The 16,083-nt window shown below is 42.6% G+C and overlaps 1 protein-coding gene across 8 annotated transcripts in view; it reads right to left on the reverse strand.

Moving 5' to 3' along the window:
* PRRC2C (proline rich coiled-coil 2C) overlaps positions 1 to 16,083 on the reverse strand; it is a 99,019-nt gene that overhangs the window by 32,054 nt on the left and 50,882 nt on the right. For 7 of the 8 annotated variants that reach the window (XM_081324000.1, XM_081323996.1, XM_081323999.1 and 4 more), the window contains 5 exons: positions 15,585 to 15,670; positions 13,051 to 13,236; positions 12,381 to 12,632; positions 6,212 to 6,301; positions 150 to 251 (listed from right to left, as the gene is read on the reverse strand). In XM_081324000.1, the coding sequence (XP_081180126.1) occupies positions 150 to 251; positions 6,212 to 6,301; positions 12,381 to 12,632; positions 13,051 to 13,236; positions 15,585 to 15,670 (716 nt within the window). The remainder of the gene's footprint in view (positions 1 to 149; positions 252 to 6,211; positions 6,302 to 12,380; positions 12,633 to 13,050; positions 13,237 to 15,584; positions 15,671 to 16,083) is intronic. The other variant, XM_081323997.1, reaches the window with a different exon arrangement.

Genomic DNA, 16,083 nt, shown 5'->3' on the forward strand with positions numbered 1-16,083 from the left:
AAATAATGCAATGAATACTTTTTTTTTTTTTTTTAAAAAAGTTATTTAGCAAAAGGAAAAGTGTGCTTTTCCCTAAACTACACCAAAAGATTGGTTAAATCTTTCCCCGGCATGCAAGAAAATTACCCTTAGAGGGGCATGGTACATACCTTGAGGGTGAGGTCGACGGTAGCGGGAGAAACTGGAGTTAGGCTGGAGCTCTGTTGTAGAGTCTCCCTCCTAGGGAGGGGAAGGGTGTGGGGCAGGGGCACCTGAAAGGTAGGCAACAGAGATCACATTCTAGCTGGGTCTATGACAAAAGCCCCATCAAAAGCAAGAGCTCAAGCAGTGCAACTGAACTAGCTAGTCTTCTACTTAAGTACTTGATAGGGAAGCATTCAGAGGGGGTGGGGGTGGGGAATCTGACACATGGGGAAAATTATCTGATCCTTTAAGATCTTGGAATATTCATTTCTTTTTGGAATTTTTAAAAAAATAAAATCAGGAAAATAAATTTCCTTTAGATTGAGCCTCAAAAGATTCGTATGGAAGTGATATAAATGTACCTTTCCTTCTGCAATGCAACAAAGGCGTAGGACTAACTGTTACAAATATGGTATGATTCTACTTGACAACTTCTCCAGTTGGACTGAAAACGTAAGAGGAAGAATTTGAACTTGGACCAGACACCTTAAAGATTTCCCAAACAAGGAAAGTCAAACGGAACTTATTCCTCATCAATTCCAGTGCACTAAAATCATCACCTTACATGATACTGCCAAAGAATGGAATGAAGCTAGTTTAATCAATAAAGTATATGAATTTTTTTTAAGTCATACAACTATCAGGAAATCCAGGGTCAAAATTCAGTACACCAAATGCACCAGCATTTAAGAATTATAAGGTTTTCTGATTGGATGTCATTCAACTAAAAGCTTTACATTCTTATGAAGAGAAGGAAAACAACAAACACTATTACAAACCAGAACAAAGTATACTGAATATCATGAGATACATTTAATAAGAAATAATTTATCCACAAGAAATTCTTGAAGAAATACTGTAATGCTGTTTTCCCTCCCTCCCTCCCCCAGGCACACAAATACAATGATTAGAGATGGAATTGCAAAGCAAAACAATAAGGCTTCCATGCTAAAAGGTACTTTCAAGTGCCAGATACCATTTGATACTTTGCATTATTAATTACAGCAGGAATGATCAAAATCTTTGTAGAGTTTGAGCAAAGAGGACATGCAGAGTACTTTAATTTACTCACCCTTTTAATTAGCAACTTTTCTCTCCAAGCTTAACATTATTTTGCATTCATAATTATTTCATAAATATATTCACTCAATATTCACTTATTTACATACTGGAGTAAATAATTAAGACACCAGATGGCAAAGGAATGTTAATAGAGGATCTGTATATGAAACTTAATTATTTGCTTTCAAAATGGTTGCAATCCATATTCATAATAGTCATAAATCCTGATTATTTAGAGTCCACTGCACTCATTTCCCTAAATTATTTTTTTTGTGTGCTATTCCTATTTTAAAGTCCTCAGAAAAAGAATGTGCACTTTTTACAAACTTTTTCCTTACAACGGTAAAGGTTGAAGAGTAGGAAGGAGTCATTTAGACCAGCGTTTCCCAACCTTAGGAACTTGAAGATGCGTGGACTTCAACTCTATGCTGGCTGGGGAATTCTGGGAGTTGAAGTCCACGCATCTTCAAGTTCCTAAGGTTGGGAAACGCTGATTTAGACAACTAAACAAAACCCCTGCTCCATCTGCTAATATAGCAGTAGTACCGGTAATAGATATTGCAGAACTACACTTTGATTAGAATCATTTTCAGCTTCATGTATCTCTCTCCTGAACATTATTTTTTCCTTTTGCCCAGAGTTTTAGAAAATTAATTTCACAATGAGCCTTGACTAAACAATTCATCTAAATCAGAACGTTAAAGTTTAAAACTACTAAAAAAAAGCATACAATCCTAAACAACAACAAAAAGACCATTGATAAAAGAATATAAATACCCAATAAAAACTTACTCGACCTGAGAGTAAGCATATTTAGGTCCAGTAACCTCTACTTGTCATTGCTATATGATTAAAATTTGGCAACCACTCTGGAAACCTCTCAGTCCTGAACATTTAAAACACATCCCACTATTGCCACATTAAATTGATCTGATAGATAATGATGAGAGATTAACTCTACCCTCCAAGGATTGGAAATAGAGCATTTCAGAAGTACGTGTGCTTTTATCTCAAGTTCAGAATTTGAACATATTTATCAATTGCTGTATGCTACTCAGTCACTTTGTGTGAGATGGGCAGCTATACATACATACATACGTATGTGTGCGCGTGCATGCACACACGTTTAATAAGAAACAAAATGCCCTTGGTAAAAAAATGCCATCAAACCTTTCCAATAGTATCACTGTTAAAAGATGATCCAAATGTGACTGTGTGAAAGTCTTCTTACGTGGTGGGACAAGTAGACAATAAAAATATTTAGAGGTGGTAAATGTTCATTGCAGTAGAGATATGAAATACTGGTTCTGTTTCTTTGTATATCAAAACCAAAGATTCTCTGTTTCAGCTTTCTGCAGGTTTTGTCTAGGCTCAACATAGATACAAATTGGGGTTGGGTGCGGTGAGCTCACAGTAAAGGTGGGATGTAAATAGCTCTGGTATTACAGTGGGATAGGGGTGTGAAGATTACATTATTTCATACGTACATCTTAGTATTATAAAAATTTGGAGTAGTGGCAAAGGTATTGGCCTAGAAACCAAGAGATTGTGAGTTCTAGGCCTCCCTTACGTAAAACAGCCTGCTGGGGTGAGTTTGGGACAGGCACTCTCTCTCACCCAACCGATCTCATAGGGATGTTGTGGCAAAAATAGGAGGCAGGAGCATTAGCTTTGTCAACTTGAGTTATATATTTAAAAAGGCAAGATAAAAATATAATAATCATGAAACGGTTCATATAAGGAATGTTCTTTTAAAGAAGGATGTAGCTACCTTGATCTTTTAAGACAAACATCAAACTCAAGGCCGGCGGACTAGATCTGGCCCATGATGCGTTTAGATCTGGCCCACAAGCAAACTACCATGTTTCCCTAAAAATAAGAGCCAGTCTTTTTATTTATTTATATATTTTTTGGTCCCCGAAAGAGGCACCAGGTTTTTTGGGTTTTTTTTTGGGGGGGGGGTGTCTTTTCCATTCACCTTGTGGCGGCAGCAATGACAGCCCTGCCCAACTCGCCCACTTTTCTGCGGCTGAAGGAGCAGCTTCATTCTGGAGCTTGGGCCTGCATTTTGCCATCAGAGGCTTTTCCAGAAGGCCTGTGTAGCCAAGAAACAAGATATGGATTGAATCTATAGCTTGGTTCTCGGCTGCACAGGCCTTCCGGAAAGGTCTCTGACTGTGAAATGCAGGCCCAAGCTCCATTCCCAGCTGCAAAATGAAACTGCTCCTTCAGCTACAGAAGAAGTGGGCCGGTGAGGCAAGTGTCAATCCATGGGAGGCCTGGCTGCCATGGTAAGCTCCATCCCTGCCCTAGCTTGATTTTTAGGTATGTGCCTCACCCCAAAACTAGTGCTTATTTTTGGGGTAGGTCTTACTTTCGGGGAAACACAGTAGTAGTAGGAGGTAATTGAATAGTTACCTCCTTGCTTCTTCGGGTGTCTTGTCAGTGGCAGTAGCGGTAGGAGAGGTTGGGCGGAGGCAGCCTCCCCAATGCATGGAGCTGTGTGGCAGCGGTAACGACAGGGGCAGGTAGGCATGAGTCTATGATGATTCATAGCAGCCAGGTAGGCATGGCTGGGTAGGCATGGCCATGTAGGGGCAGCCAGCCCAGATCCACTAACTTGGGATGGCTGGGTCGGTACGGAACAAGTTGTAACGGCTAACTCGACATGGGGACAACTCGGTGTCCCACAGGTTCCTCGCCTCCCCAAATTCCGCAGCACACCAAAATTCTCGGTTGAATTACAAAGATCTCTGGAGAGGAGGGGCGTCGAGGAGCTGCGTGAAGGAAGGTTGCCCCAACATGCCAACCAGCCAGGCTTCCTCATGCAGGACCAGGAGTGCTACTCCCTTGCCCTCTTCTTGTTCTCCAGAGATTTGTCAAGGCAGAAGTTTGACTCCGCGCTTCCACACATAGCAGCGTCCCACTCCGCCTCCTACTTTGCTGGGAGGAGGGCACCATACAGGGAAACGCCAATGCTCAGATGTCTGGGATTGGGAGAAGAATGCCTCTTTTGGTGTGCTGTGTGTGCATGCACACACCATTCCAAGTTTGGAGACTTTAATCCATATCTTGAGCTGGCAAGCTGCCAATCATGTTTGCACTTGGGGAAAGGACCTCTCCCTCCTCTGTGGATAAAAGTCCCCAAACTTGGAATGCAGTGTGTGTGTGTGTGTGTGTGTGTGCATGCATACGTGCGTGCGTGCGTACAGGCTTGGCTGCCGGCAGTTTGGGGAGTCGAGGAGCTTGTTGGGTGCCGAGTTGTCCCCACATCAAGTTAGCTGGTGCAACTTGTTCCGTGCCAACCCAGCTCTCCCAAGCTGGGCTGCCTGCACCTACCTGGCCATGTCAACCTGGCCATACTGAGTGAGTGGCATTGAGCCGGCCATGCCTACCTGACCACACCTGCCTAGTTGCAGCGATCCAGCCACGCCCATCTTGCCCTTTGAGGGCAACCATAATGCTGATGCGACTCTCAATGAAATTGACTTTGGCACCCCTGTTTTAAGGTAAGTAGTTGTTTTCTTATAACCACAGTTTACAGTTTGATATAGTGCTAGATTTTGGTAAAATGGAATGAGAGCGGAACAGTACAGTGAAAGGAAATATACATTTCTGCTAAATGACAAGAGAATTGCTTAACTCTATTCTTCCCATTCTAAAATGTGTCTATGTACTGAATAGATTAGGTCAGATTATTCCCTGAACAAGTTACGATATTTTTTCAGAGTAGAACATGACACCAAGTCTAGCTCTTTATTGTGGTCGAAGAGGAGCACAAAATAAAACTCAGTAAAAAATGGATTACATGTAAAATTAAAAGATCATAAAATTAACTGATCTTATCAATCTGTTGACTGCAGATTCTGCACGGCATAGTATACAGTGTGGATATACTAACTGTATGAAAGTAAAAACATTTGGAATGACCAGGGAATTTGCTTAAGTGTGAAATTATTAACCTGTACACATGACAGTATAAAATATGCAATATAACAATATGTATTTAACAGTTTCCATGGCCTTTGTTCTTTACTACAAAGGTAAAACCTTAGCCCAAATCTCTGTATCTTCCTTCTAAGATGTCAGTTGGAAGGGCATCAAATTGAGTCAAGGAGAATGTCCTCCAATATTTAGGGAGTGTAATTTGACATAGGTGTTTAACAAATCTGAGGAGGATAATGAACAAGAGTAGGCCAGCAATATATTGTTGTAAAAACATACCAGATCTAAGCATCAATCTTTAATCTGCTGCTCCAACAATACTAATGTACAATTGTATCTGAATGTGCAGAGTTGGAATAATGAAATCCAAGGATGTCAAATCAGTGAGAGCAAAGCAAATGTTTTGGCTGGATGTGTGAAGACATGAAACTAAGCATTGGTCTTACTGCAACTGATGCCAACCTCATGGGAAAAAAAGGAGTTGAGACAGTAGGATACAGTAAATGATGTGTATATACATGCCCTAGGATAAGCATAACTATGTGTTCAACTGAACATCTATCTATCTATCTATCTATCTATCTATCTATCTATCTATCTATCTATCTATCTATCTATCTATGTTATTTACACAAATCACTGTTTTTGGAAGTGCCAGATTTAAAAGTGTACTATATAATTACCCTGAATGAGTATAATTTCCTTTAATAATCCAGTAATAAAAAGTGTACACTTCCTTACCGCATGGTATTACACATATTACTTTAATATGCAAAGAGCACATGATCTATCTTGTAGATATTGTTTCAATGTCTCATCTCTTTCACTTCTTACAAGTTTTCCATTATATTTTAATTGGGAGTATATATGTTAACATTATTTAAAATCCTTGACTTTATTCCCAATAGATAAGAGAAATGTAGCTTATTTAATATTTTTCTACAGGTATAACTGAAATCTAAAATAATTTAAAATAAAATTAAAAATACAAATTATACTATGACATAATAAATATACCTACATTTGTAACTAAAGCCTCCTCCATCTTTGCATTGCTTGTTGCCACTGTACTCGAATGAGAAGATGGTGTTGTATAATCTGTTACAGACTCCTGTAAAAAAAGTTCAACCAGTTTATCCAAATCATATGCATAACTTTCCTCAAAAATACGATTTGAACTTTGAGCAGAAAAGAATATCATTTTCAACTTCACGAGTTGAATTTCTCTATTAGAATAACTTAAAATTGTTCTTATTATGTTAACTGTTAACTTTACACATTCAGTATTTTTTAAAAAAGTAAACCTTTGTTGGTTACCAGAGTAAATATAAAAAGCTATGGCCTGTCAATAATGAAAGAAATCTGAAACATGTTTTCAAGTTTCGTATAACCACTGAGCAAGAAACATAACATTCCCACTCATTTCAAATATAGAAAGCACTAGCAACACATCTGATACACAAGCAGTCCGGAACCCCCAGGCCATGGACCAATACAGGTCCATAGTCTGTTAGGAACTGGACCACACAACTGCTGGTGAGCGGCGGGTGAGCGAGCAAAGCTTCATCTGTATTTGCAGCCACTCCCCAGTGCCAGCATCACCGCCTCAGCTCCACCTCAGATCATCAGGCATTAGTTTCTCATTGGAGCGTGAACCCTATCGTAAACTGTGCTTGAGAAGGATCTAGGTTGTGCACTCCTCCTCCCCCACTCTGGTCCATGGAAAAATGGTCTTCCACGAAACCAATCCTGGATGCCAAAAAGGTTGGGGACTGCTGCCCTATGTCATGTCAGAAAAGCCGAATTTTTCAGCCCACTTTTTGGGCTGAAAAAATCCACTTCGGCTTATACTCCAGTCAACAAAAAAAAAAAAAGAACTTACCGAGGACTTGCGCGCGGCCGAGCTACTTTGCCTGACGCTGCTGGGGTCGCCCGGGCGCCTCTGCTCGCCCTCAGCAGCACCTGGCCCGGAATCACATGCGAAACAAGCCCGGCAGAGGAGCCGGAGCGGCGAGCAGAGGCGCCCGGCCCAGATCCTGCAAGGCCCGGCCGAGACACGCCCCCAGCAGCGGAGCTGCTCCGGCTCCTCTGCCGAGCTTGTTTTGCATGTGAGCTACTTTGCCTGACGCTGAGAAGACCCGCTTGGGCACTCGGGTTGGTGTCAGTCTCCGCAGGCCCTTCTCGTTTCCAGGAACGTCAAGCGCGCTTGGCTCCCCACCCCCACGGCAGGGCAGGGCAGGGCAGAGACTTGCTCGCCCTTCTGACGGCCCTGAAGAGAAACGAAGGGCTTGCAAACTCCCCGCGACAAGCTGGGCGAAGCGCGCGGCTGGGCGAGTGTGTGCCTGCGCGCGTATTTACGAAAGAAACGCTCCGAGAGTTCTTTCTCCGCCCCCTTGGGGGGAACTCTAGCGACTGCTGTAGCCGTGCTTCTCTTCTCGGCTCCGAAAAGAGGGATTTCTACTCTCTCTCTCTCTCTCTCCCCTCCCCACCCCGCATTCTCCTGCCTCTTCGATTGCGACAATAAAAGGGCGAAGGGTGCGCTGGTTTCTTCCTCCTTCCTCCCCCCCTCCCCTCCCCTCCCCGATTGTCAGGTGAGGCAGCTGGAGGTCTGGCCGGGAGCTTGTAGCCATTTTGAAACGCCGCGTCTTGAAACGCCCGATCAGCTGATTTTCGGGTGGAAGAGCCGCGGCTTGAATCTGTTTGCATCTGCCTGAATTAGACCGAAACGGCCTGAATTTGACCAGAGTTGCTTTGTAATGGCTGGAGGAACTGCAGAGGAGGTCTTGCCGGGAGATTGTGGCCGTTTTGAAACGCCGCGGCTTGAAACGCCCGATCAGCTGATTTTCGGGGCGGAAAGAGCCACGGCTTGAATCTGCTTGTATTTGTTTGAACTTAACCAGAAACGGCTCGTAATGGCTGGAGGAACTGCGGAGGGAGTGAATGCTCCAGCCTGGAATATTTGGAAAGGCTGGGGGAACCGGATGAACTGCAGCTTAAGCGACTGTTGCCGGAGGAGCCATGGCTTGAAACGCCCCAGTTTTGGGGCAGCGTTTGCTTGTTCCGGGTAGAAAAAACGCTGTCGACCCCGGCATCTTTTGCGGGGATTTCCCATTTCCCGTTGCGAAACCAGCCGAGCCCAAGTCCACCCTTTCTTTTTTTTCCACGGCACGGCCTTTCCCACGATCGTGTCTCCTTCAGATCTTACGTAAGCTTCCTCGATTTCCTGGTGTGTGTGTGTGTGTGTGTGTTTCTTTCTTATTCCTCCCTTCTCTGGTGGTTGGAAAGGCGTGTGACGCGCTTCGACAACAACTCTGCTGGCTCTCTCGGTGGGAACCTCCCATCCTCTATATACCCCCATTTCGGCTGCTTCGCAAACTGCTTCCTCCACCCCACCCCACCCCACCTCACCCCTCCCCGCAAAAGATGCCGGGGTCGACAGCGTTTTTTCTACCCGGAACAAGCAAACACGCAGGCAACCCTGCACTATTCAGCTCAGTGAAGTCACGCTTGGTTAAAAAACAGATTTAATAATAATAATAATAAGAAGAAGAAGTTGGGCTGATCAAATGTTTCAATAATGACTGAAGGAGAGCTGCTTGTACCTTGGTCTTTGTGCTGGTGTCTTGACATGCCAGTGTTTTTATTTATTCCATTTATTCCATTTGATCAGCCCAAAGTACAAAAAAAAAACCCCCAAAAACAAGGTCTAGTTTCACGGCGATGAGCGACCGGAGTGCCAATCAATTAGTTAACAGACTTCATCAGTTCCAAAATCAAGATCACACCGGCAAGCTTTGTCAGTTGTCACTCGCGGCAGTACAAATACACTAGTACGGAAAGCTGCCGTTCACTTTCGGGGGGAGGAAAAAAAAACACAACACCGCATGCTTTCCGCCCCGAAAATCAGCTGATCGGGCATTTCAAGCCGTTTCAAGCGTGACTTCACTGAGCTGAGTAGTGCAGGGTTGCCTGCGTGTTTGCTTGTTCCGGGTAGAAAAAACGCTGTCGACCCCGGCATCTTTTGCGGGGAGGGGTGAGGTGGGGTGGGGTGGGGTGGAGGAAGCAGTTTGCGAAGCAGCCGAAATGGGGGTGTCAAGCCCTACGGGGACCAGGGGAGCACTTCCAACAATGCCCGCGCAGCACCGAAGGCCCATTGGCACCCGCACCCCCCAACTGTTCGGCGGGCGAACGCCAGACCCGCTGCCGCACTTACAGCTGATCGGCGGCCGGAGGAGATTGTGGACGGGCGCAGAGGGTCCGCGTCAGCACAGACAGCTGTGGGCTTGACACCCCCATTTCGGCTGCTTCGCAAACTGCTTCCTCCACCCCACCCCACCCCACCTCACCCCTCCCCGCAAAAGATGCCGGGGTCGACAGCGTTTTTTCTACCCGGAACAAGCAAACGCTGCCCCAAAACTGGGGCGTTTCAAGCCATGGCTCCTCCGGCAACAGTCGCTTAAGCTGCAGTTCATCCGGTTCCCCCAGCCTTTCCAAATATTCCAGGCTGGAGCATTCACTCCCTCCGCAGTTCCTCCAGCCATTACGAGCCGTTTCTGGTTAAGTTCAAACAAATACAAGCAGATTCAAGCCGTGGCTCTTTCCGCCCCGAAAATCAGCTGATCGGGCGTTTCAAGCCACGGCGTTTCAAAACGGCCACAATCTCCCGGCAAGACCTCCTCTGCAGTTCCTCCAGCCATTACAAAGCAACTCTGGTCAAATTCAGGCCGTTTCGGTCTAATTCAGGCAGATGCAAACAGATTCAAGCCGCGGCTCTTCCACCCGAAAATCAGCTGATCGGGCGTTTCAAGACGCGGCGTTTCAAAACGGCTACAATCTCCCGGCCAGACCTCCAGCTGCCTCACCTGACAATCGGGGAGGGGAGGGGAGGGGGGGAGGAAGGAGGAAGAAACCAGCGCACCCTTCGCCCTTTTATTGTCGCAATCGAAGAGGCAGGAGAATGCGGGGTGGGGAGGGGAGAGAGAGAGAGAGAGAGAGAGTAGAAATCCCTATTTTCGGAGCCGAGAAGAGAAGCGCGGCTACAGCAGTCGCTAGAGTTCCCCCCAAGGGGGCGGAGAAAGAACTCTCGGAGCGTTTCTTTCGTAAATACGCGCGCAGGCACACACTCGCCCAGCCGCGCGCTTCGCCCAGCTTGTCGCGGGGAGTTTGCAAGCCCTTCGTTTCTCTTCAGGGCCGTCAGAAGGGCGAGCAAGTCTCTGCCCTGCCCTGCCCTGCCGTGGGGGTGGGGAGCCAAGCGCGCTTGACGTTCCTGGAAACGAGAAGGGCCTGCGGAGACTGACACCAACCCGAGTGCCCAAGCGGGTCTTCTCAGCGTCAGGCAAAGTAGCTCACATGCAAAACAAGCTCGGCAGAGGAGCCGGAGCAGCTCCGCTGCTGGGGGCGTGTCTCGGCCGGGCCTTGCAGGATCTGGGCCGGGCGCCTCTGCTCGCCGCTCCGGCTCCTCTGCCGGGCTTGTTTCGCGTGCGAGCTACTTTGCCGGCCGCTGCTGAGGGAAGATCTCTGGAGAGGAGCATAAGGTGAGCTGCTGCATTTCCCAGCCTCGGCTTATACTCGAGTCACCAACTTTTCCCACTTTTGGGAGGTAAAATTAGGGGTCTCGGCTTATATTCGAGTCGGCTTATACTCAAGTATATACGGTATATATATATATATATATATATATATATATATATATATATATATATATATGTGTGTGTGTGTGTGTGTGTGTGTGTGTGTGTGTGTGTATATGTGTATATATATATGTGTATATATGTATATATATATATATATATATATATGTATATGTATATATATACACACACACACACAGTTTAACTGTATATATATATATTTAACTATATATATATAGTTTAACTATATATATATATAGTTAAATACGCACACACACACACACACACAAATACTGTATGTCAGTCCCAAAACAAGAGTCCAATATGAGACAATTCATCTAGACTCTAGATGAATTGTCTCATATTGGACTCTTATGTGTTTGTTATGACTCTAATAATAATCTGCAGATGTTATTAACTACTAATATAAAAAATGATTAAGAGCCTTTTGAAAAACTGGACATCCAATTAACTAAAAAGATAAGCATCTATAGTATTAGGCTCTAGCAATTCTACAATTTCACTGAATCAGAACCCTCACATCATTCTCTAATATCACATTCTTCTACATAGATATTTCTACTACAGAAATAGAACAGTAGAAAGAGTAATAAACCTTACTACAGCAAGTCCTCAATTTATGACCAGTTTCTTAGCAAAAGTTTGAAGTTTTGACAGAACCCCTAAAAGAAGCTACTTACAACCTGGTTTCAAAGTTCTGACATCGCCTCCCCCCCCCCCGGTCATATGACCACAGTTTGGTCATTTAGCAACCATTTTGCATTTATGGTCATTTGCAACCAGCTGTGGTCATGTGAACAGGATTTGCAAGGGCAATTCAGAAATAAACTTCAGTTTGAGCATGTGCAAGAAATAGGGATGTTTTTGATCTCACCCCCCACCTCCCAATAGCCCAGATTTGGCACTGAATGACTACCACTTCTTCAGGCACATGAAACAGTGGCTTGTGTCGCACCACTTCAATGATGACAATGTGCTTCACGATGCTGCTACGGGGTGGCTTCATTTGCAGGTGGGAGATTTTTCTGCAGAAGGAATTTCAAGCCTTGTAAGACGTTATGACAAGTGCCTCAATTTGAATGGCAATTACGTCAAAAAGTAATGTAATGTTGTAGTTTTCTAATGTGTATAATAAAAGTTGATAACCTCATTGATAACCAAATGGAGGTTTATTTCTGAATTGCCCTCATAGAACGATTTTGTCAGAAACTGGTGTTTACTTCTGATTTCTGGCAAAAACTAATCCTAAAAGAACCACTTAAAAACTGCTGCAGGAGTTTAACAACCATCAAAAAAAAAATCAGTTGTCACTCACATAGTGACCTGCTTTATGACTGTCACAACTTATGACTGTAATTGCCAGGCTCAATTATGGTAGTAACTTGAGAATTACTTATGAGGAGAAGTCAACTAACATCAAGACTGTCCTCACAGCCAATTGTCTTACAATTCTTTTGTGCTCTCACTTCAGAAAGTACCGTAAAAGAATGTATCTGATAAAATTTGGGCAGGAAGAGATAAGCACTGCCATTTTCTTACTTTCTGAGTTGTCCCAAATTCTGCAGCCGACACCGATATCATTGTTCCTATTTCTGTACTAAGTTCATTAGTCGATTTGTTTTCTTTAGAAGTAATAGGATCTGAGCTTCTGACTGTATTAGCACTGGACTTTTCTTGCATCTCAGAATCACCCTGTTGAGCCTCCTTTACTTTTTTGTTCTTTAGGGATCGCTCTTTCCCAATTGGGCCAGGCTTGTATTCTTTGCTTTCTACCGGATTCATATCTGGAAGCTAAAAAGAATTAACAATATTTAATGTAAATATATGTATTTGCTGAATTCCAAAAGAAGTCATGGAAGTAATTGATCCAATAACCACTGAGTTTTTATGGCTCATCAAATTTTGTATTTGTAGAATACCTAGCTACCTTGATTGATTCCAAAACATTAAGCAGGACTGGATTCAATATTTGGCATGTCAGAAAACATGGAAGGCTTCAGACTACATTGAGAAGGGCAGGGAAAAAAATCCTGGAAATAATTACGTAGTCAACCAGGAGTTGAACATCACTCAAGGGAGAAATTATCTTTTACCTATATTCTATGGAGGACGGTGGGGAGGGAGGGGGAGATCATATGTAGAAAAATTCATCGGATTTTTGGTTTTAGTCTGCCTCTCTAATTGATGAGAATTGGAACATTTCACCCACCTTTTGTGTTTTTATAGGTCCTGCACGTGGTTGTTTTTGCCTTTGTTCTTTTGGTTCAAGAAGCTTCTCTGAGGCCTTATCTGAAACCGGCCCAACTTCACTATCACTCCCACTAGAGGCAGGAGCTCCAAACTGAATAGTTTCTATTCCCAAATCCATTCCACTCTCCTGTCCAGCAGGTGTTCCCTAGCAAAGGCACCAAAATTTTTATTTATAACTCAAGCAGACTTTTGTGCTGTATTGTAGCATTTAAATATTTGGGAAACCATATTCATTAATTTCTAAGCAAGTTAAACAAGTTGAATCATGGGGGGGAAAAATCAATAAAAATATCCTGGTTGGGGAAAATAACCACAATCAAAATATCTATCTTACTACTTTAATATTTCAAACCCACTGTATCATTCTAAATAATTATGCAGGAATGGTAGAATTACTGAACAACTCTATCATGAGGGTAAAATGACACAGGTTAGGACTAAAACTGTTTATAGCAATTCAGAGAAGGGAGAAATAAGAGTTCCAAATTTACAAATGCTATTACAGTGTAATAGTATTGAATATATATATGTTTGTTAAAATAACCTTGAAAAGTTTTCAAATTGGCTTAAATTTGAAATTAAGGTTTAAAAATAGATCAAGTTAGAGCATTTCAATTTTCTAGTTGTTCATTCAAAAAGTTAGGCAAAATACTTCTGGAAAAGAATAGATAAAACCGAGTAATAAGACAGTGTTTACTCTCTTGGATGCAGTTATATCCTATTTTTACAGCAATGTCATCTGTCCAAAACAAGAATGTAAAACAGTAGGTTTGAAGCACTTCAAAAAAAGCATTAAATGGGGGATAGAGTCTTTAACACAGGTAGTCCTTAACTTACAACTGTTCATTTAATGACCATTCTAAGTTACAACAGTACTTTATAAAGTGACTTATGACTAGTTCTTACACTTAACGACTGTTGCAGCATACCCACAATCACATGAACAAACTTTGGGTGCCTGGCAACCGGCATGTATTTACAATGGTTGCAGCTTCCTGGGTTTGTCATTTGGAACCATTCTAGGGAGCTTCTGACCAGCAAAGTCATGGGAGAAGCCAGATTTGTTTAATGACTGCACGATTCAGTGAACTACTGTATGATTAACAACCATAGCAAAAAGGTCATAAAACGGACACAACTCATTTAACAACTGCTTGCTTAGGGTTAGAGCTCAACTGTGGTTGTAAGTCGAGGACTAGCTGCACTTATTCAAATTACGCTGAAAAGAATCTACGGGCATTCTAGATGACTTAAAAATAGGTTGGAAAATAGACCTATAAATTGAATAAATAAAAATAAATGAATTTAAATACTGGCTTCACTTAATATCTCACTATCCGCAACAGGGAGAGCTGGGATGGTAAGTCGTTCAGCAAGGCAGTCATGTGGGCACCTCACCTCACAATAACATACAAGCGTAATGTCAGGCTCAACTGTGGTTATAAGGACTACCTGTTGTGGAAGATGCTACCAATTTATATAATCCTAACACATACAATAAATTATTGCCGGATATTTTATCAATTTAAAAAGAAGCACTGAGCACAACATTAGTTGACACTATCAGTTACAGGTAATATTCTACTTACAACTACTACTAAGCCCAAAATCTCTGTTGCTAAGCAAGTCAAGTGGATTTTGTCCCATTGCGCAACCTTTCTTTTCAACAGTTCAGTGAATCTTGACTTCTGACAAGCACTGATGGACTTTGCTTGTCAGAAGGTAGCAAAAGGTGATCACGTGACTTTGGGATACTGCAACCATCATAAATTTATGCCGGTTGCCAAGCATCCAAATTCTGAAGTTCTCTGCTGAGAATGAGATGTCATTTCCCTCTTGCTTTTTTTTTTCTCCTCCTTCTCCCTAGGATGCTTTTGTTCTTCATAATTAATGAAAGAAGCAAGAGGAAAATGACATCTCATTCTCAGCAGAGATTGCAGATTCTTTGTCAGGGAGAAAGCTTTTACCATTTCAGCATATCAATTCCTTTGATTTGAATGTGAGATCCTTTGCTAAACAATGCCCGAGTAAAGACCTCGGTGTGTGTGTGTGTGTGTGTTTCCACACATTTCCAACTATTTTTTCAGCAAGGGGGAGTTCTTTTTCTTATTCATGCCAACAGAACTGTGTTCGCTAGTCACTTTTAAAGGAGGTAAAACACTGCCTTCTGTTTTCTACTTTGTGTATCTGTCCCTTTCTTTATAGCTAAATCTGCCTGGATCTGTCTGTGCTTCTCTCTCTCCAAATGATTTGTGTATCTGAGAGAGAGAAAAAGCAAAACTGTAGGTGTCCAATTTGTTGTAATTGGAGATATCTCCATTATAGCAAATTTGTAACAAACCATTCCATTACAAAGTGGCTCCAACACAATGCTTTTTTTTTTAACTGAAACACGCGCAACAATGCAGCTTCTAATATATGGCTTTTTTTTCTATTTAAATATCTACGCATGGCAAGTTTTAAAATCAAAATTCATGCTATCCATTATTATACCTCTGGTGAAGTAGCTGATCCAAATGATGTCAAAGGCTTATTCCATGCACTGACAGAAGGTGGCTGTGGAGGACTAATAGGCCCCACTAAAAGTTCAAAAAATAAAGTGAATCAGACTTTTTGAAAGGAAAGTTCTGGAAAGTGGTTTAAAGATACATCCCATACAGTTAAGGTCCGGACATTTGGAAAACAACAAATTTTCTTATTAAAACGTATGACAAAAGAAGAAAAATTTCTGGAATTGATCCAGAAAAAAAACGGAGGAACATAGCACATGAAAGTTCTAAAGCAGTTCCTATTATATTTTGGGCAATATTCACATAATCAAAGTAGATGGGAAACTTACAATCTTTGGAAGAGTCAGAGAAAAAAAAAGAGGAACAGACAATGATACAGATTTTAAAAGTGTGTGGCTGAACGCCGCAGCTTTAAGGGCTAATTTTTACACATAAAATCATATGAAGGGCTGAACATTTCACGTCAAGAGAAACTGAAAAGC

The sequence above is a fragment of the Vipera berus genome, assembly GCF_964194415.1.
Source record: "Vipera berus genome assembly, chromosome: 3".
Taxonomy (NCBI): domain Eukaryota; kingdom Metazoa; phylum Chordata; class Lepidosauria; order Squamata; family Viperidae; genus Vipera; species Vipera berus.